The 20,767-nt window shown below is 50.0% G+C and overlaps 1 protein-coding gene across 1 annotated transcript; it reads left to right on the top strand.

Annotated features, from left to right (window-relative positions):
- The first annotated feature begins 17,690 nt into the window (after nucleotides 1-17,690).
- On the top strand, nucleotides 17,691-20,329 carry LOC119291864 (probable adenylate kinase 1, chloroplastic). The gene is made up of 4 exons (XM_037570674.1): nucleotides 17,691-18,014; nucleotides 18,968-19,108; nucleotides 19,433-19,705; nucleotides 19,889-20,329. Exons 1-4 carry the CDS (start codon nucleotides 17,691-17,693, stop codon nucleotides 20,030-20,032), a joined length of 882 nt encoding a protein of 293 aa, XP_037426571.1. The 3' UTR covers nucleotides 20,033-20,329.
- The last annotated feature ends 438 nt before the right edge of the window (nucleotides 20,330-20,767 follow it).

Below are 20,767 nucleotides of genomic sequence, written 5' to 3' on the forward strand. Positions count from 1 at the left end.
CGCCCAGCTGGGTGTTGGCATCTTGGAGCTTATTCTTCTCTTGCCTCACTCTCGTAAGCACGCTCTCACCGGCCTTTAACCGGCGCAAGAGTTGTTGTTTGTCCAGATCCACTCCAGCGCCATCTGCAATGTTATTGTCAGACTTTCATGCATGCCGCACTTTTCAACATACTTATCTTTTGAAGCACATATTACCAGAGGGGGTCTCCTTGGCCTCCCCCGCCGCGGCTAGTGCGGCCTCAAATTGGGCTTTGCACTCTTCTAGCTCCTGGGACAGTTGGGTATTCTTTTCTGTAAGATCCTGCATAACAAATGATCCTTAAATCAGCTATTCTAACTGTTTCAAGTCCCGGGGGCTACTGACATATATATAACCATCAAATTTTCTCACCCGTATGTCTTTTACATACTGCTCTGTGGCTCTGGCTAGACCATTTTGAGAGGCACAGAGGTACGCATCTCCCGTATTGAAGGCATCCAATGCCCCTTGGGAGAAACAAGCGTCACGAAGAATTGTCCGGCGACGCCTGTGGTTCATGGCACTCTCCACCTCGGAATTGGTGGCAGACAGCCTGTTCGCATCCTTTGTCGGAGGAGCGTCCGGTGCGCGCCTCGTGTTCGCCTCCGCTTCTGGACCCGGCCTTGGAGCCTGGCCGGTGGAGGCGCGATTGGCAACCTCTCCGGATATAGTCCGGCGAGCGCTCTTTTTCCTAAAAAAGCACGAGCGTTAGTATGCCTTGAGGGAATAAAACCTGGGAATAAAATGGCACGCCATACCGTTGCACCGGTGTCTCAATCCGGGCCGCACTTCTTTTCAACCTGCTGGGCCTTGATGCCCCTTGTTGGCTAACCACCGAAGGCTCGGCCCTCCGCCTCAAGGACTTCCCCTGCAAAAACGCCATTTGTATATGGTGATCAAAAATAAGCACGGATGGACCATATTATAAGTACTGGGACTTCGGTCTCAGTTACTTGTGAGGCTAGAAGTAGTCCGGGATAATAAGTCGTAATGGCCACTAAGGTGTTTTCCTTGCTCAATTGATGAAACACCCCATCGATCAGCTCCACACATAAGTCCGGGTCCTCTTGGGAGTCCGGGTCGAAGGACCGTTTCGGGTCCTCGGGTTGTGGAGGAGGGCTGTTTATCTCCTTTACAGCCTGGCATAGCTCCTGCTTTGAAGTTGCTAGACTAAATACTTAACTATGGGAATATGAAACGGACGGGCGAGTGGAAGTGTCCGCTTACCCAGCTTGGAGGATTGTACATAGAAAATCCGCCCCACGGGTTGACGCGGAGGAATTCCTCCTCTTCTCCCTTGTACAAAGTGGACAAGATCTTTATTAGAGCGGCAGCCGATTCCGGCCCCTTACGGCCGCACCGGGTGGCATCGTCCTCCCCGTTGAAATCCCACATGGGGTTGCCCCTATACTGAAGCGGCTGCACCCCCCGCATAATGCATGTGGCCATAACCTCGATCATGGTCAGTCCGGAATGAGCTAACAGCCTTATCCGGTTCATCAGGTAAAGGACGTCCTTGTCATTTTCCTTTTGAGGGCTCCGTGGACGCCAGCTTAGGCGCTTCTTCAAAGGAGCATCATCGAACTCAGGGAGGCCGATCCGAACAGGGTCCGGCAGGGGAACGTCTTCTATATAAAACCATTCTGAAGGCCAGTCTTCGGACGCCTTCTTTGGGGTTCCGGATAAATATCCGGTCCCGGCGATGCGCCATAGTTCGGCTCCGCCCACTTTATATATCGACCCCTCCTGAGAACGGGGCACGAGGCAGGACAACTTCTTCCACAGCGCAAAATGGGCCTCGATGCCCAAAAACAGCTCGCAAAGGGCTATGAAGCCCGCAATGTGCAATATGGAGGCAGGTGTAAGGTTGTGCAACTGGAGGCCATAGAACTCCAGCAGCCCCCGGAGAAATGGATGAATTGGAAATTCGAGCCCTCTTATCAAATAACGGACAAGGCATACCCGCTCTCCTTTGGAGGGATTAGGGACGCTCTCCGCTTGCTCTCTGCCATTATAGGTGGTAAGCCCGGCTCGAACCGGGACCATGTAGGCTGGGGGGAGAAGCCCCTTGGCTTGGAGCGCCACTAGCTCGCTGTGCGAAACGGAACACCTTTCCCAATGTCCAGGCCGAGGGCTGGGGGCCAAGAGGAGGACCTGCGTCGACCAGCCATGATGGAATGGATCTCTGTCGAATGCACTTCGATGAATGCTCGCGGAGGGAAGATGGTGTGATTCAGATCTAAATCCCCGTCTCTTTTATAGGCGGACCATTTGCGCACCTAGGGGGGTAAATGAAAAAACACCCTGGCTTTTCGCATTCGTTTGACATGTGGAAGATGGCCATTATTGGGCGCATGTGACGCCCCCGATTCAATCGTACACTAATCATGCACGCAAACGTGTACGATCAAGATCAGGGACTCACGGGAAGATATCACAACACAACTCTAAAACATAAATAAGTCATACAAGCATCATAATACAAGCCAGGGGCCTCGAGGGCTCGAATACAAGTGCTCGGTCATAGATGAGTCCGCGGAAGCAACAATATCTGAGTACAGACATAAGTAAACAAGTTGCCATAAGATGGCTAGCACAAACTGGATACAGATCGAAAGAGGCGCAGGCCTCCTGCCTGGGATCCTCCTAAACTACTCCTGGTCGTCGTCAGCGGGCTGCACGTATTAGTAGGCACCTCCAGTGTAGTAGGAGTCGTCGTCGAAGGTGGCGTCTGGCTCCTGGGCTCCGGCATCTGGTTGCGACAACCAGGTAGAAAGGAAAAGGGGAAAAGGGGGAGAAAAGCAACCGTGAGTACTCATCCAAAGTACTCGCAAGCAAGGAGCTACACTACATATGCATGGGTAAATGTGTAAAGGGCCATATCGGTGGACTGAACTGCAGAATGCCAGAATAAGAGGGGGGGTAGCTAATCCTGTCGAAGACTACGCTTCTGGCCACCTCCATCTTGCAGCATGTAGAAGAGAGTAGATTGAAGTCCTCCAAGTAGCATCGCATAGCATAATCCTACCCGGCGATCCTCTCCTCGTCGCCCTGTTAGAGAGCGATCACCGGGTTGTATCTGGCACTTGGAAGGGTGTGTTTTATTAAGTATCCTGTTCTAGTTGTCATAAGGTCAAGGTACAACTCCAAGTCGTCTTGTTACCGAAGATCACGGCTATTCGAATAGTTTAACTTCCCTGCAGGGGTGCACCACATAACCCAACACGCTCGATCCCATTTGGCCGGACACACTTTCCTGGGTCATGCCCGGCCTCGGAAGATCAACACGTCGCAGCCCCACCTAGGCACAACAGAGAGGTCAGCACGCCGGTCTAAATCCTATGCGCGCAGGGGTCTAGGCCCATCGCCCATCGCACTCCTGCACGTTGCGTACGCGGCCGGAAGCAGACCTAGCAACCTCCATTACAAAGGAAGTCACGTTACGCGGTCCAATCTGGTGCGCGCCGCTCAGTCGCTGATGTCACAAAGGCTTCGGCTGATACCACGACGTCGAGTGCCCATAAATGTTCCCGCGTAGTTGGTTAGTGCGTATAGGCCAGTAGCCAGACTCAGATCAAATACCAATATCTCGTTAAGCGTGTTATTATGAATCAATCACGAACGCCGACCAGGGCCAGGCCCACCTGTCTCCCAGGTGGTCTCAACCTGCCCTGTCGCTCCGCCACAAAGATCCACACAGAGGGCCGTCGGGACAAAGGTCCTTTCAGCCCCCAATCCGTGAATCACTCGCGGGTACTCCTCGAGCCGACGCGACTTTAGTCACCATCTGTAATATGTATATATGTATAGTATATACCCGTGATCACCTCTCGAGTGATCACGGCCCAATAGTATAGCAAGGCAGACTGACAAGAATGTAGGGCCAAGGATGATAAACTAGCATCCTATACTAAGCATTTAGGTTTGCGGGTAAGGTATCAATGACTGTAGAAACAATGACAGGCTATGCATCAGAATAGGATTAACGGAAAGCAGTAACATGCTACACTACTCTAATGCAAGCAGTATAGAGGAGAATAGGCGATATCTGGTGATCAAGGGGGGGCTTGCCTGGTTGCTCTGGCAAGAAGGAGGGGTCGTCGGTGACGTAGTCGATCACAGGGGCAGCATCGGTCTCGGGGTCTACCAGAGAGAAGAGGGGGAATAAACAGTAAATATAAAGCAAACATAGCATCACAAGCAGAACGTGGCAATATGCTGTGCCGGGAGTGACCTAACGTATGGCTACACGATAAAGGTGAAGGGGGAAATCAACCGGGAATTCTTTCCCGGTTCCGGACCTGTGTCAGACAGACGACCGGAGGGGAATGTCCCATGTTCAGCATGCTAGGGGCATGTGACAGATGAACGGACCGCGTATTCGGATTCGTTGGATTTTTCTAAGAAACTTTCATATAGAAAACATTTTCATCAGAGTTACGGTTTTTTTTCTATGAATTATTAAAAATTAAACAATTTTCTAGAATTACCTAAATTAACAGAAAAGGAATTATGACATCAGTATGACATAGGTGTGACGTCAGCAGTCAACAGTCCGGTTGACTGGTCAAAGCTGACCAATGGGGGCATTGGGACCCACATGTCAGCCTCTGATGGCTTAACAGTGGATTAACTAAACTAACAGGGTCAATTAGAGGAGTGGGCCCCGGGCGTCAGTGAGTGTTTTAGGTTAACTAATCATTTTTATTTATGAAACTTTATTAGACTAATATAACAAAGGGGGGCCCACATGTCAGTGGCTGGGGTTGCCCAGTCAGCACGTTGACTGGGTCAACCTAGTCAACGGGGACCCCAGGGCCGTCTAGCTAGTAACCCAGGGGCGGGGTCCACCTAGCCACGCTGATGGCCGGCGCCGGAGTTGCTCCGGTGGCCTTCCGCGGCGGCGAGCATGCCGGAGATGCTCGGAAAATTGCTACAGGGCACCGTTTCGCGCGGTTTTGCTTGCGTTCGAACGAGGGCTCAACGCCGCGTTGCGTGGTGTGGTCGGTTGGGCTCACAGCTGGCCGAAACTACGTCGGCGACGAGTGGAGGCGGCGGTGGGATTCGGGACCTCGTCGGGATCGCGCTACGGGGGGCGACGAGGTCGGCAAGCGGCACGGGCGGCCTCGGCGGGCTGCACTGAGCACGTCCCCCGTGCTCAGGCGAGCATGGCAACGACGGTGGCCAGCTGCTCGGCGGAGCCGAGCTCGGCCATGGCGGCGCGATGGCTACGGTAGCGCAAGAAGCTAGGGGAGCGAGGGGAGGAGAAGCGGGGCTCACCGGGCGGCACACACGGTGGCCCACGGAGGTTTAGGAGCTGCATTGCAGTGGATGATGCCGGCGAGCTCCTGTGATCCGAAGTGGAAGACGAGGCCGGGGGAGCGTTCGGGGGCGCCCGGCGTCTTGCAGCTCGTCGGGGAGGCGTAGCCGAGGGAGGCGGAGCGGTTGGACAGGTCGGCGAGGCGAACGGGTCTTGGTGGCCGCAAGGACGACGGAGAATGGCGGCGACCGCGTCGGTCTCCTCTCCAGAACAAAGGACAGGGAGAGGAGAGAGCTGGATCTGGGGAAGAGGCGGCAAGTGGGCGAGTGGGGAGGGAGCCCGAGGCGTCGGGCTGCCCTTATCCTCCCCGAGGCGCCTGTAGCGGCGTGGCCGGCGAGGTGGTCCGGTGGCGACCGCGCCCTGTAGCGGTGCGGAACCGAGGAACAGGGAGAGGGTGCGGTGAGGGGAGCTGGGCCGGTTGGGTGGGTGGCTGCTAGCTAGCTGGGCCTTTCGGCCCAGGGGGGAAGGGGGGGTTTCTTCTTTTTCCCTTTCTTTTCCTTTTCTTTTTATCTTTGTTTTCTGTTCTATTTAATTTGGGCATTTAAGTATTTTATAAATTTGTGTCATCTACACCATAATTGCCTATGCCATATTTGGCATTGTCCGAACATTTTTGTTTCAACTTTTGAAAACTTTATTTGTTGACATTAATTTGAATTTGATTTTTGAAACGGTTTTGAATTAACCCGAGAATAACTATAGTGACAGAGGTGACGTGGCACCATTAACGTGAGATTATTGTAGCATGATTATCCGGGCGTTACAGCGCAGAAGCCGAGGAGCGCAACATTCACCATAAGCCGGACATTATTCAATAGGTATATGGAACTTGGAGAAGAACCCGCCTTGCAATGCCGAAGACAAATCTGCGCGCCGGACTCATTGTCATTGAAGCCTGGTTCGGGGGCTACCGAGGGAGTCTCGGATTAGGGGGTGTTCGGATAGCCGGACTATGACCTTTGGCCGGACTCCTGGACTATGAAGATACAAGATTGAAGACTTCGTCCCGTGTCCAGATGGGACTTTCCTTGGTGTGGAAGGCAAGCTTGGCGATACGGATATGTAGATCTTCTCCCATTGTAACCGACTCTGTGTAACCCTAGCCCTCTCCGGTGTCTATATAAACCGGAGGGTTTTAGTCCGTAGGACGAACAACAATCATACCATAGGCTAGCTTCTAGGGTTTAGCCTCTCTGATCTCGTGGTAGATCTACTCTTGTACTACCCATATCATTAATATTAATCAAGCAGGAGTAGGGTTTTACCTCCATCGAGAGGGCCCGAACCTGGGTAAAAACATCGTGTCCCTTGTCTCCTGTTACCATCCGCCTAGACGCACAGTTCGGGACCCCCTACCCGAGATCTGCCGGTTTTGACACCGACAATTGGGTTGCCCAGCTCCTGTGCTTGCTACCCTATGTTTCGCTATATCGGCTAGGGTTGTAAAGGGAGAACTACTGCGATTGTGTCCTGGTTCTTCCAGATGAGCACCTCAGTAGAGAAAGCCGAAAACTGGCTGTCATGATGCGGCCAGAGCTGGTCAACCACTCGATGACTCAGTGGAATCCTCGCGATTCCTTCTGCATTAACGAATGACCGATTTTCCGGTCACGTATGAACAACGCACTATATTTAGACAATTGCGTACATACCAGGGGCTATATCGTAGCCCCACTGTCAAACTCCTATGGCTAAGTGAGAGTGTTAAAGCCTTATAGTCCGATTGTCTGGTTCGCCGCATTGACACCTCCTTAATGGACCAAGACATTGGGTTAAGAGTGATCAATTATTCTCCGAACACCCCTGCGTTATACGCAAGGGGGCTGAAGCCGATGTCTGGTAAACTTTCAGATAATATATATACAAAACGGCCGCATATGAGGCATTAAAATACTTTATAGGTAAAAGTATAAATAAAGCCTTCGTTTATCATAAACATTATTTTTACAATTTGGATACATTTTACTCAAACATATATCTTTCGAGCACTGACCCTCTATCAAGCGGGCGCCCTCTAAGACTTCTTCAAAATAATGCTCAGGTGTGTCCTTGCCTTCGGGTGGAACTTTTGTGGCAATATCAGTGGCCTTCATCTTCGCCCAGTATGTCTTGACACGAGCAAAATCCATTCGTGCACCTTCTATGCACGTCGAACGCTTGACAGCAACGATATGCGACACCGCATGAACAAGTCGTTGCACCAAACCAAAAATAACTATTCGGACTTGGTTCTCCAGGCCACAGCCGGTCCACGACAGCCTTCATAGCGTGTCCGGATATCCTGTGGAGCTCGGCCCATTCGGCCACCTGTTCGTTTAGCAAGAGCTGACGCTTCTGCATGTTAAATTGCGACTAGAAAAGCTTTTCCGCCTCATGTCCTTCTTGGGCTTGGAAAAACTGTGTTGCATCACAAGCACTCTTCGACAAGTCCAAATATGTGTCCGGAGAAATCCACATTGGATCAAGCGGAGCATACTTCGGATCGCCGAATTTAGTTCGCAATAAGAAGGGCTTCCCAGCCACGATCTCCCCAGCTTGCCGGATCTCCTCCCGAGCCGCTCTAGACTCAGATCGGGCTTCCTTTGCCGCTTGTAAGGCCTTCTCAAGGTCAGTCGCTATTGTTTGGCTCTCTTTCTCGAGAATTTCATATCGGTAGTGGCATTTTCTAGCTCAAGCGCCATATTAGATATTTTCTCCTCGCTTTGGCACCGAGCAGCCTGTTCGGTTTTTAATTCAGCAGCCGCCTTTTTGGCAGCCGCATTACTCATCCTTGCTTGCTCCTTGACCCGGGCAAGCTCAGCCCAAAGGGTCTCCACGACGGTAGCACCATCTGCAATTAAGCACATTACAATTTTCAGCGTCATGCTCCTATTCATACTTACTGACTGCTCCGAAGACATACCTTGTGCCTCGTCGAGCCGCTTGTTCATGAGCGTGATATCATCATCCGCCACATCAAGTTTTCGCTTCAGTTCGGCAACCTCTCTAGCCCGGGCAGTTGCCAGGGCTGAAACAACATGTGTGTCAATTGGTAGAATTATTTCTTAAGCTTATCTACCTTTTTTGATCCTCTGATTGCCCCCGTCTGAACGACAACCAGAGTCTCAGGGGCTACTATCTATACACAGGCGCACCTTGCGTTTGCAGCACAATTGAAAATATTACATTACGTACTTCGAAGCCTCTTAGCAGGCTCATAAAAGCTTCATGCAATTCGCTTTTCGCGGATACAACTCTCTCAATCACCGTACCCATCAGGGTACGATGTTCTTCTGAGACAGGCGCTTGTCGCAGAATGTCTGTCAATATATCTGGCTGTATATCAGATAGTCCGGAGCTTTTATTGTTGGTCTCTTTAGGAGCCGAACACCCCGGACCCTGGGCGGCCGAAGTCTCACCTTCTGGCATAGTCTTCATTTGTGGATCGGGAGAGATCCTCCGGACGACACCTCGGGGTCGTCCGCCCTATGGGGCGGGGAAGTCTGTGGAGGCATTTCGCTCTCCATAATCTCCGGAAGAAGATCTCCCGAGGAAGAACATTGTTGAGGGAGGCAGCAGGCGAACTGCAAAACATACGTTTTAAATATTACCCGCACAACCAGGAAAAGAACGGGGTATGCTTAAAACAGCTTTGTTCACTTACGATTCAGCTAAAGGACGGTCTTATGTGGACACTGCATGACAAGATTGCCTCCCCAACCAGAACCCCCTGACAGGGATTTCTTCCCCCGCTTGGAAGTTTCTACCTCCAAATCTTTGGAGGCGGTCCTCTTCTTCCCATGGGGAGTGGGGATGTCTGTTCCTCCTTCCCTTTCATCCTCGGAAGCGGGAGTTCCAATCTCCCTGGATGCGGTGCACGACATACCTCTAGTATGGGGGCCGCTCTGGGCCTTCTCACTCCTCTCCTTGTCTTCCCTCGATGGCACTTGATAAGGTGCCCGAGCTAGCATCCTGGTTAACACCGGATCTGCTGAATCTTCGGAAAGAGGGGCCAAACACCTGATCCTCTCCGCCTTCTTTATCCAGCCCTGCCCGAGTATGTTTTTTAGAATATTATTATGAGAAAACGGAAATGTGTTCGGGATTTGAGTGCTTATCGAGGTATCCAGATGGTTGCAGTTGAGGCATGCGTCCTCTGTGGTGTCCGAACACTTTTTCCGTGATCCGAAGAATAATTTATACATCCCTTCGAGCGTCGTGCCGAAGAAGTTCGGAATGGTTCGCAGTCCTTCCGGATTGAACTCCCACATGCGGAGAGGTCGTCGCTGGCATGGTAGGACCCGACGGACTAGCATTACTTGGATTACCTTGACGAGACCGGTGTCCTTCTCAATAAGGTCCCGAATGCGGCTTTGCAATGTATGCACTTCATCAAGCGATCCCCGGTCTAGCCTCTTGTTAATCCATGATGCAAGATGTGGCAGAGGGCCAGATCGGAAGGCAGGTGTAGCTGCCCACTTTTTACCACGGGATTCTGTGATATAAAACCACTCCCGTTACCATAGGTCGAAAGTTTCCGGAAAGGAACCCTTTGGCCAAGAAATATTGGTAAATTTACTTATTATAGCATCTCTGCACTCCGCGTGTCTCCCATTGACTATCTTCGTCTTCACATTAAGGGTCTTGAGCCATAAGCCGAAGTGCAGAGAAATACGGAGGAAGGCCTCACACACGATAATGAATGACGAGATGTGAAAGAAGGAGTCTGGAGCTAGATCGTGAAAATCTAGCCCGTAATAGAACATGAGCCCTCGGACAAAGGGATGAAGAGCAAAACCTAGCCCACAGAGGAAGTGAGAGATGAACACAACCCTCTCATTGGATCTGGGAGTAGGGATAACCTGCCCTTGAGCAGGAAGCCTGTGAAGGATTTCCACAGTCAAGTACCTTGCCTCCCTGAGCTTCGTGATGTCCTCCTCTATGACAAAAGAGGCCGTCCACCGACCTTGAAGGTTGGATCCGGACATGGCCGGAGGTCCGAAGCGACTAGGTTAGACCTTGGGTGTTGGAACTTGAGGTAGGAGGAGGAGAGGATTAGCGTGGAAGGAAAAAGACAGGTCTTGGCCTCTTTATAAAGAGGATGAATATCAAACGTCCCTACGTGGCCTTAAAACATGCCTATTCCCAAGGAATCATACCAACTGAATGGTTGGGTTACCCACGCCTGTGTTAATGAGAATCCCGTGATAAGGGGACACAATCTCTGCTTCGACAAGACGTGCCGATAGAACCGCCTCACGAAGCGTGGAGTAGAAGGCTGGAAAAATGATTCAAAATAATGGTCGGACGATGACGTAATGTCACGTTGCAAAAAATTGTCAGCGGGTTGGACTCGTGAAAATATTATACTCTCTACGGTGGTATGTGGAATTTGTTTTGGAGAACCGGACACGATTTTTGTGTTCAAGATCTACTTTGAAGTATTCGAAGAAGGAACCCGCCTTGCAATGCCGAAGACAATCTGCGCGCCGGACTCATCATCATTGAAGCCTGGTTCAGGGGCTACTGAGGGAGTCCTGGATTAAGGGGTCCTCGGATAGCCGGACTATATGCATGGGCCGGACTGTTGGGCTATGAAGATACTATTGGAAATATGCCCTAGAGCCAATAATAAATTAGTTATTATTATTATATTTCCTTGTTCATGATAATCGTTTATTATCCATGCTATAATTGTATTGATAGGAAACTCAGATACATGTGTGGATACATAGACAACACCATGTCCCTAGTAAGCCTCTAGTTGACTAGTTCGTTGATCAATACATGGTCACGGTTTCCTGACCATGGACATTGGATGTCGTTGATAACGGGATCACATCATTAGGAGAATGATGTGATGGACAAGACCCAATCCTAAGCCTAGCACAAAGATCGTGTAGTTCGTATGCTAAAGCTTTTCTAATGTCAAGTATTATTTCCTTAGACCATGAGATTGTGCAACTCCCGGATACCGTAGGAATGCTTTGGGTGTACCAAACATCACAACGTAACTAGGTGGCTATAAAGGTGCACTACGGGTATCTCCGAAAGTGTCTGTTGGGTTGGCACAAATCGAGACTGGGATTTATCACTCCGGTTGACAGAGAGGTATCTCTGGGCCCACTCGGTAGGACATCATCATAATGTGCACAATGTGACCAAGGGGTTGATCACGGGATGATGTGTTATGGAACGAGTAAAGAGACTTGCCAGTAACGAGATTGAACAAAGGTATCGGCATACCGACGATCGAATCTCGGGCAAGTACAATACCGCTGGAAAAAGGGAATTGTATACGGGATCGATTGAGTCTTTGACATTGTGGTTCATCCGATGAGATCATCGTGGAACATGTGGGAGCCAACATGGGTATACAGATCCCGCTGTTGGTTATTGACCGGAGAACATCTCGGTCATGTCTGCATGGTTCCCGAACCTATAGGGTCTACACACTTAAGGTTCAATGACGCTAGGGTTATAGGGAATAGATATACGTGGTTACCGAATGTTGTTCGGAGTCCCGGATGAGATCCCGGACGTCACGAGGAGTTCCGGAATGGTCCGGAGGTAAAGATTTATATATGGAAAGTTGTTGTTCGGGTTCCAGGAAAAGTTCGGTTTTTTCCGGTATTGTACCGAGAAGCTTCCGGAAGGTTCCGGAAGATTCCGGAGGGGTCCGGAGGTTCGGAAAATGTTCCACCACGTCCAATACAGCAGCATGGGCTGTAAGGGGGTGCCCTAGCCTTAATGGGCCAGGGGCACCAGCCCCCCCAAGGCCCATGCGCATGGGAGAGGGGAAACCCTAAAGGGGAGGGCCTCCACTTGACTTGGGAGGCACTCCTCCCCCCCTTGGCCGCCGCCCCAACCCTATATGGGATCTAGGGCGGCCGGCCCCCCTCTCTCCCCACCTATAAATGGTGGAGGGGTGGGAGGGCAGCCACACCCAAGTTCTGGCGCAGCCCTTTCCCTCTCCCAAGTCCTCCTCCTCTCCCGCGGTGCTTGGCAAAGCCCTGCAGGATTGCCACGCTCCTCCACCACCACCACGCCGTTGTGCTGCTGCTGGACGGAGTCTTCCCCAACCTCTCCCTCTCTCCTTGCCGGATCAAGGCATGGGAGACGTCACCGGGCTGCACGTGTGTTGAACGCGGAGGTGCCGTCCGTTCGGCACTAGGATCTCCGGTGATTTGGATCACGACGAGTACGACTCCTTCAACCCCATTCTCTTGAACACTTCTGCTCGGCGGTCTACAAGGGTATGTAGATGCACTCTCCTTCCCCTCGTTGCTAGTCTCTCCATAGATAGATCTTGGTGACTCGTAGGAAAATTTTGAATTTCTGCTACGTTCCTCAATAGTGGTATCAGAGCTAGGTCTATTGCATAGATTCTATGCACGAGTAGAACACAAAGTAGTTGTGGGCGTTGATTTTGTTCAATATGCTTACCGTTACTAGTCCAATCTTGATTCGGCGGCATTGTGGGATGAAGCGGCCCGGACCGACCTTACACGTACACTTACGTGAGACAGGTTCCACCGACTGACATGCACTTGTTGCATAAGGTGGCTAGCGGGTGCCAGTCTCTCCCACTTTAGTCGGATCGGATTCGATGAAAAGGGTCCTTATGAAGGGTAAATAGCAATTGGCATATCACGTTGTGGTTTTGCGTAGGTAAGAAACGTTCTTGCTAGAAACCCATATCAGCCACGTAAAACATGCAAACAACAATTAGAGGACGTCTAACTTGTTTTTGCAGGGTATGCTATGTGATGTGATATGGACAAAAAGAATGTGATGAATGATATGTGCTGTATGAGATTGATCATGTTCTTGTAATAGGAATCACGACTTGCATGTCGATGAGTATGACAACCGGCAGGAGCCATAGGAGTTGTCTTAATTTATTGTATGACCTGTGTGTCATTGAACAACGGCATGTAATTACTTTACTTTATTGCTAACCGGTAGCCATAGTAGTAGAAGTAATAGTTGGCGAGACAACTTCATGGAGACACGATGATGGAGATCATGATGATGGAGATCATGGTGTCATGCCGGTGACGTTGATGATCATGGAGCCCCGAAGATGGAGATCAAAAGGAGCAAAATGATATTGGCCATATCATGTCACTTTTTGATTGCATGTGATGTTTATCATGTTTATGCATCTTATTTGCTTAGAACGACGGTAGATTCCTTTCTTTGTAACCTGGGTAAACATTGCATGGAAGGCAAGCTTGGCGATTCAGATATGTAGATTCCTTTCTCTGTAACCGACCTCGCGTAACCCTAGCCCTCTCTGGTGTCTATATAAACCAGAGGGTTTAGTCTGTAGGACAACAACAATCATAATCATAGGCTAGCTTCTAAGGTTTAGCCACTACGATCTCGTGGTAGATCAACTCTTGTAATACTCATATTCATCAAGATCGATCAAGTAGGAAGTAGGGTATTACCTCCATAGAGAGGGCCCGAACCTGGGTAAACATTGTCTCCCCCGCCTCCTGTTACCATTAGCTTTAGACGCCCAGTTTGGGACCCCCTACCCGAGATCCACTGGTTTTAACACCGACAGATACCATATGCCAACATACACAAAGAGGCTGTCACCTTCTGAAAGGTGCTATGCCCGAGCTCTCTGGCGGCATTCCTCCTTTGCTAAAAAAACCGGTCATGGCTTGCTAGTTTCTCTGCAATGCGCCTGAACAACTCGGTGCTCATCCTAAACCGGCGCCGGAAGTACGACTCGGAGTACACGGGATTATCCGCAAAATAGTGCATGACCAATCTGTTGTGGGCATTGTCGGTGTCAAAACCGGCGGATCTCGGGTAGGGGGTCCCGAACTGTGCGTCTAAGGTCGATGGTAATAGGAGGCGGGGGACACCATGTTTACCCAGGTTCGGGCCCTCTCTATGGAGGTAATACCCTACTTCCTGCTTGATTGATCTTGATGATATGAGTATTACAAGAGTTGATCTACCACAAGATCGTAATGGCTAAACCCTAGAAGTCTAGCCTATGAGGATTATGATTGTGTATAGGTATGCCTCTATGGACTAAGCCCTCCGGTTTATATAGACATCGGAGGGGACTAGGGTTGTACAAAGTCGGTTACAGAGAAAGGAATCTTCATATCGATTGCCAAGCCTGCCTTCCACGCCAAGGAGAGTCCCATCCGGACACGGGACGAAGTCTTCTGTCTTGTATCTTCATAGCCCAACAGTCCGGCTCACATCAATAGTCCGGCTATCCGAGGACCCCATAATCCGTGACTCCCTCAGTAGCCCCGAACCAGCCTTCAATGACGAGGTGTCCGGCGCGCAGATTGTCTTCAGCATTGGAAGGCGGGTTTCTCCTCCGGTTTCTTCAAAGTACCTGATTAAGAGAGCAGTATTCGGCTTCCCATTTAATGTCGCGCTCATAGGCTTCCACACCTTCGCGTCTTCAGCTTCCACGTGTCAAGCGAATATGAAAGGTCAGGTCATTTTTGCACTTATCACCCATCCATGTAAGAAAGGCATCTATTCAAAGAGATTGGGATTCTCAGATCCATTCCGCACTAAGCGAGGGATCCTCAGAATCTGCTAGGAGAAACCATTCCACCATGGCCAGCGCTCCCAGCTCTTCCTCCCGCTCCGATGGCCCCGAAAAAGGCAATTGGGAGAGATGCTCCATATCCCATAGTCAACTAGTGGAACTGCAGAAACAGGGATTTCTTCCCCCCGCAAATCTTGCCCCCATTAGAGCAGAATTGATTCCCTTCAACAACGGGGCTCAGGCGGAGAACTTCCCCAATCCATCCAAGGGGGAACGAGTGTGCTTTGTCCCCTACTTGTTGAGAGGCGTGGGATTTCCAATCCACCCATTCCTTCGAGGTCTTCTGGAGTACTACAGCCTACAACTGCACAGTTTTACTCCTGCCTCCATCCTGCACATTGCGGGTTATGTCGCCCTCTGTGAGCTGTTTCTGGGTTGTGAGTCCCATTTTGAATTATGGAGGAAGCTTTTCTGCCTCGTCCCTCGTAACCAAAAGGGATCGATATTTGAAGTAGGCGGAGCCGAAGTGTGGCGCGTTGTCGGGACCGGATACCTGTCCGGCACGCCAAAGAAGGCATCCAAAGATTGGCCTTTCGAATGGTTTTATATTGAGGACATCGCCCTTCCTGACCCAGTCTGAATGGGTATTCCTGAATTTTCAAGAGCTACATTGAAGAAACGCCACAGTTGGCACCCTTGGAGCCTCAGGGAGGAAGATAGTGTAGAAGTCCGTCAATTGATGAGCAAGATAGAGACGCTCGCCCGGTTTGGATTATCAATAGTCGAGGTAATGGCGACTTCCATAGCGCGAGGGGTTCAGCCGCTTCAATACAGACGGTTTCCCATGTGGCACTGTAATGGGGAAGATGACGCCTCCCGCTGCAGTCGGAAGGGTCCGGACTCCCTTGCCGCTTTGACCAAAATACTGGCCGAACTATGCAAAGGGGAGAAAGAGGAATTCGCTTGTATTAAGCGTCGGGATGGATTCTCCATGTACAATCCTCCTAGCCGGGTAAGTTTTAATCCCACTACCCTTCTTATTCTGCTCCCAGAGTTGCTTTCCATAGACATTAACTCGCCCATTTGTAACAGGAATGGCGAAAAATCACCAAGGAGCTCAAGAGCCCTGCACCACAACCAGAAGACCACAATCGGGACCTCGACCCCGGATTCAAAGAGGATCCGGATATATTTGTGGAGCTTGAAGACGGGGTGTTTTACCAGGCAAGCCATGATGGCACAACTGAGGGAGTCCCGGATTATGGGGTCCTCGGATAGCCGGACTATTGATGTGAGACGGGCTGTTAGGCTATGAAGATACAAGACAAAAGACTTCGTCCCATGTCCGGATGGGACTCTCCTTGGCGTGGAAGGCAAGCTTGGCGATCGATATGAAGATTCCTTTCTCTGTAACCAACTTTGTACAACCCTAGTCCCCTCCAGTGTCTATATAAACCAGAGGGCTTAGTCCGTAGAGGCATACCTATACACAATTGTAGTCCTCATAGGCTAGACTTCTAGAGTTTAGCCATTACGATCTTGTGGTAGATCAACTCTTGTAATACTCATATCATCAAGATCAATTAAGCAGGAAGTAGGGTATTACCTCCATAGAGAGGGCTCGAACCTGGGTAAACATCGTGTCCCCCGCCTCCTGTTACCATCGACCTTAGACGCACAGTTCGGGACCCCCTACCCAAGATCCGCCGGTTTTGACACCGACAGGCATCGATCCTATCCCTCTAAATTTTCTGCCGACCCATACCCGAACCACCGTGGTTCGGTTTTTTTATTGATGTGCATAGCTAGGATCATTGCAAGATCCTCCTCCTCTTTCATATCAAATTCTTCTTGAAAGAATCATATGATGAACTCATCTACAATGTTCAATTTAAACTAGGGTATAAAAACTACAAACAACATGCATCAGGTTCATGTAAAAAATGCAAAGTTGAAGCAATACATACCTTGCGGGCGTTTTGTTGAATATCTTGCGGGCGCCGAGCGGCAGTGGTCGGCCGGGCGCTGTTCGTCAGTGGACTGTCGCACGCGAGGGGCGGCGGTGACTAGAGGGAGACGGAAGAAGCAGCGGCAGCGCGGGGATAGGCCGGGAAGCGCCGGAACGGTCGCCGGAAGAAATGGAGTGGCGTGGGCGGCGGTGGCGCCAGCGGCTGGATGGAGTAGGTGAAGTTGCGAGCGGGCGCTCGAGTGTCCAGCGCACGGGAGCGGGCGCAGCAAATAAACGGCGCGCGATGGCATTTTGCCCGCGCGCTGAACTAGTTATGCCGCGCGCTCGTTTTTTGCGCCTTTATTGAAGTGCCCGGAGTGATAGCGCGTGCAAAAAGAATTAATTTTTCAGCGCGGCGCTTATTTCTCTAAATGGGAGGTCCGATTGATCAAACATTTTTGACCGGGCGGATGTTGAGGAGTTTACGGAGGAAATAGGGTCCGGCAGATGCTGAGAAAGGATATTCTCCGGCATCCAGATTCGCATCGGCACAAACATCCAGATTCGAATCGGACGGTGAAACCGTACTACTACCGCCGTTCGGCACGAACAGCTTTAACCTCGCGCGCGCCACGTATGCACCCGGTCCAGAGGACCACGGGAACGACAGGTAGGGCCGGTGCACGCGTTGGCACTGGACCCGCGCCACGCCCCCCTCGCCTCAGCCCGGCATCGTCTTCTCCTCCCAGCCCCTCCCCCCATCCTCGTCGCATCTGTGCTCGCGAAGCCGCCGCGCGCGCGTACAAATACCCGGCGGAGGAAACGGCGAGGGGCCACCAAACCCTAAAACCCCGCGCCTCCGTCTCCGCCACGCGCCTGCCTCACCATGGCGGCCGTACAGCGCCTGCTCCGCGCCGCGGCGTCGTCCTCCTCCTCCTCCTCCGCCGCCGCGGCGGGCAGGAGGCGCATGGCGACGTCGCTGGCGCCCGAGCAGACGCCCGCGGGGGCGCCGGCCTTCCCGTTCGCCGGGGCGGAGAGGAGGCGCCGGCCGGCGCACGAGAGGAACGTGCAGTGGGTCTTCCTCGGCTGCCCCGGCGTCGGCAAGGGCACCTACGCCAGCCGCCTCTCCCGCCTCCTCGGCGTGCCCCACATCGCCACCGGCGACCTCGTCCGCGACGAGCTCGCCTCCACCGGCCCGGACGCCGTGCAGGTGACTGCCCCTCCCCCCATTTCCCTCTCCGCTGGTTTCCAGATCCCGATCTGGATCTCTGGATCGGGATTCGCGGCTTGTTTCTGCTATGTTTTATATATCACAGATCAGTAGAGATGTGCCTAATTGTGGTGTGGTGGCCTTGCTCTAAGTGATTCACGATTATTATTTTAGCTGTGAAGTAGGACCCGAATGGTTTTCATTTAGATCTAGAGGTAAATATTTGCCTCCGTTTCAAATTACTTGTCTTAGATTTTTGTAGATACGGATGTACGTAACACCTTATCTAGGCAACTCTAAGACAAGTAATTCGGGAAGGGGGGAGTATGATTTTGTACTGAACATTCAGACTTAATCGTCAGGATCTTGTCGGGGACTGCTTGAACTTGAGTTGGACACGATATGCCATTTGAACTCAGCGCATGCTATTGCGATCCATTTCGCCTACATTGCAGACCTGAGATCGTAATTTGGTGGAACTTTTGCATCTTCTATAGATGTAGATGGATAACGAAAATGCCAAGCAAAAGTAGAGTAATATTGTTTTTGAATTATAGGATGGTGTTTCAGGGATGATTCTGCCTTTGGCTATTTTATTCCAGTTGGAAAAGTATAGCAGCCTATTCACTGAAAAAACGTTCTGATACTTCCAATTTGGATAGCATAGCAGGCTATTCACTAGGACTTTTTCTAATACGTCCAATCCTGAATAGACAGGAAGAGTAAAACATATACTTATCCTATTGTTTGCCCCAGAGTCTATTGCTAAGGTGGTTACAGACCATGAATGCATCATTCTTATTTAATCTATGGCAATAATTCATGCACTGGAAGGCCCTTTTTTATGTGTCTTCACATGGAAGCTGCATGATCGTGCTATATTAGCTTTGCTCTTTATCTGACTATCCTTTTGTTTTCCTTTGGAAATGACATGGTTGGTTTTTTGTTTGCAGCTTAAGGAAATTGTTAATCAAGGAAAGCTGGTTTCTGATGAAATTATCATCAATCTTTTATCTAAACGGCTTAAGAAAGGAGAAGAGAAGGGCGAATCAGGATTTATTCTTGATGGTTTTCCACGCACTGTAAATCAAGCGGTGAGGGATTTTTTACATATCACGAGTCATTTCTGCCTTGTTTATTCCTTCTGCCTGGTAGGGAGAACTTGGTGATTGGATTCCATCTATTTTAATTAGTTGTTTTCCTGCCGGCTTGATATACAGAAGTGCAATGCAATATATCTAAAAATCTTTATTTAGAGGTGTGATTGCATGAGTACTTTCTGCTTAGCTTGCTGATATATAACGCTTTGATTAACTGGCTGTCTCAAGCAAAAGCTGCAATCAGATAATCTTTGATGGTTGTTTACTTAATCATGATGGTCCAAACTAATAATGTTTTCTGCCATATGCCTTGCTTAGGAAATTCTTGATGGAGTTACAGACATTGATATGGTGGTTAATCTGAAGTTGAGAGAAGATATTATAGTACAGAAGTGCCTTGGTAGACGTATTTGTGGCCAATGTGGTAAGAACTTCAATTTGGCCTGCATTGATGTCAAGGCCGAAAATGGGCTACCACCGATCTACATGTCACCATTGTTACCCCCCAATAACTGCATGTCGAAGCTTCTTACTCGAGATGATGACACTGAAGAGGTTGTTAGAAATCGCCTACGGATCTACAACCAAATGGTATTGCACTCTCTGCTTTTCCACTGTCGCTACATAATTCCTTGCTGTTTACTCCAGCTAGTTAAATTTAGTTCCTGAAGCATACGGTTCTTGCACTCTGTTAATGTGCCAAGCAGCACCAGTAGCGCTACATTGTTGCATACTTATGGAACTGTATTCACAAGTAGCATTTTGTCTTTTCAGAGTCAACCTGTGGAGGATTTCTACCAGAAGCAGGGGAAGGTTCTCGAGTTCGATTTACCTGGAGGAATCCCTGAATCTTGGCCAAAGCTGCTCGATGTTCTGAATCTCGAGGACCAGCAGGAGATGAAGTTGGCCGCGGCGTAAGTCCTGCCCGTGGGACATACCTTACATAGTCCAAAGCATACCATACATTTTTTCAATAATGGAAAAGGGATAAAAAACTCTTGTTTCCGTAGATATGTGTGCCTTTGTGAGCGTAATTTTTTGACCACTAGCGAGCTGTTTATTCCCGCCGGCGTTTTCGCGAGCCGGTGCTATGTAACGATCATAACGATATTTTGATCTTGACTTTTTTGAGTGAGCGGTTTGTGGTGCGTAAGGACACCATGTAATGTTGATTCAAAGATGAAGAGTGATAGACCGTCGTCTGTGCTTTTTACATTCCGATTCTGATGATAAGCTTGTCGCGTTGGGAGATTAGGTCAGCGGAGCATGTTATACTAGTTAACCCTGTGAATAGTTTCACATCCAGACCAAAGCCAGAGCAGCCCATATGACTACACACACAGGATCCAAACCAAATCCAAAAGAATTCAGCTAGAACCCAAACCAAACCAAACTGTAGTTTTTTCAACCCAATCCAATCCAAACCATTCCTCAATTTCGGATTGAATCCACAAACTCAAACCATGGACAAATTGGTACATCTTCTAAACTGCGCTAGTACAGCTTGTATGCAATTTTGTACAGGCTAATCTCAAATTTTATACGTGGAGTAATGAGAGGGAGGTGCCTACACTTACAAAGATTGATAGGGCGTTTGTCTCAATAGATTGGGAACTTGATCATCCCGACAGCCTATTGCAAGCGCTGTCGACG

The sequence above is a fragment of the Triticum dicoccoides genome, chromosome 4B, assembly GCF_002162155.2.
Source record: "Triticum dicoccoides isolate Atlit2015 ecotype Zavitan chromosome 4B, WEW_v2.0, whole genome shotgun sequence".
Lineage (NCBI taxonomy): Eukaryota > Viridiplantae > Streptophyta > Magnoliopsida > Poales > Poaceae > Triticum > Triticum dicoccoides.

Coding starts and splice junctions, on each gene's coding strand:
- LOC119291864 (XM_037570674.1), top strand. CDS start 17,691: ATGGCGGCCGTACAGCGCCTGCTCCGCGCCGCGGCGTCGTCCTCCTCC. Junction 18,015..18,967: donor CCGGCCCGGACGCCGTGCAG/GTGACTGCCCCT, acceptor TTTTGTTTGCAG/CTTAAGGAAATTGTTAATCA. Junction 19,109..19,432: donor CACGCACTGTAAATCAAGCG/GTGAGGGATTTT, acceptor TGCCTTGCTTAG/GAAATTCTTGATGGAGTTAC.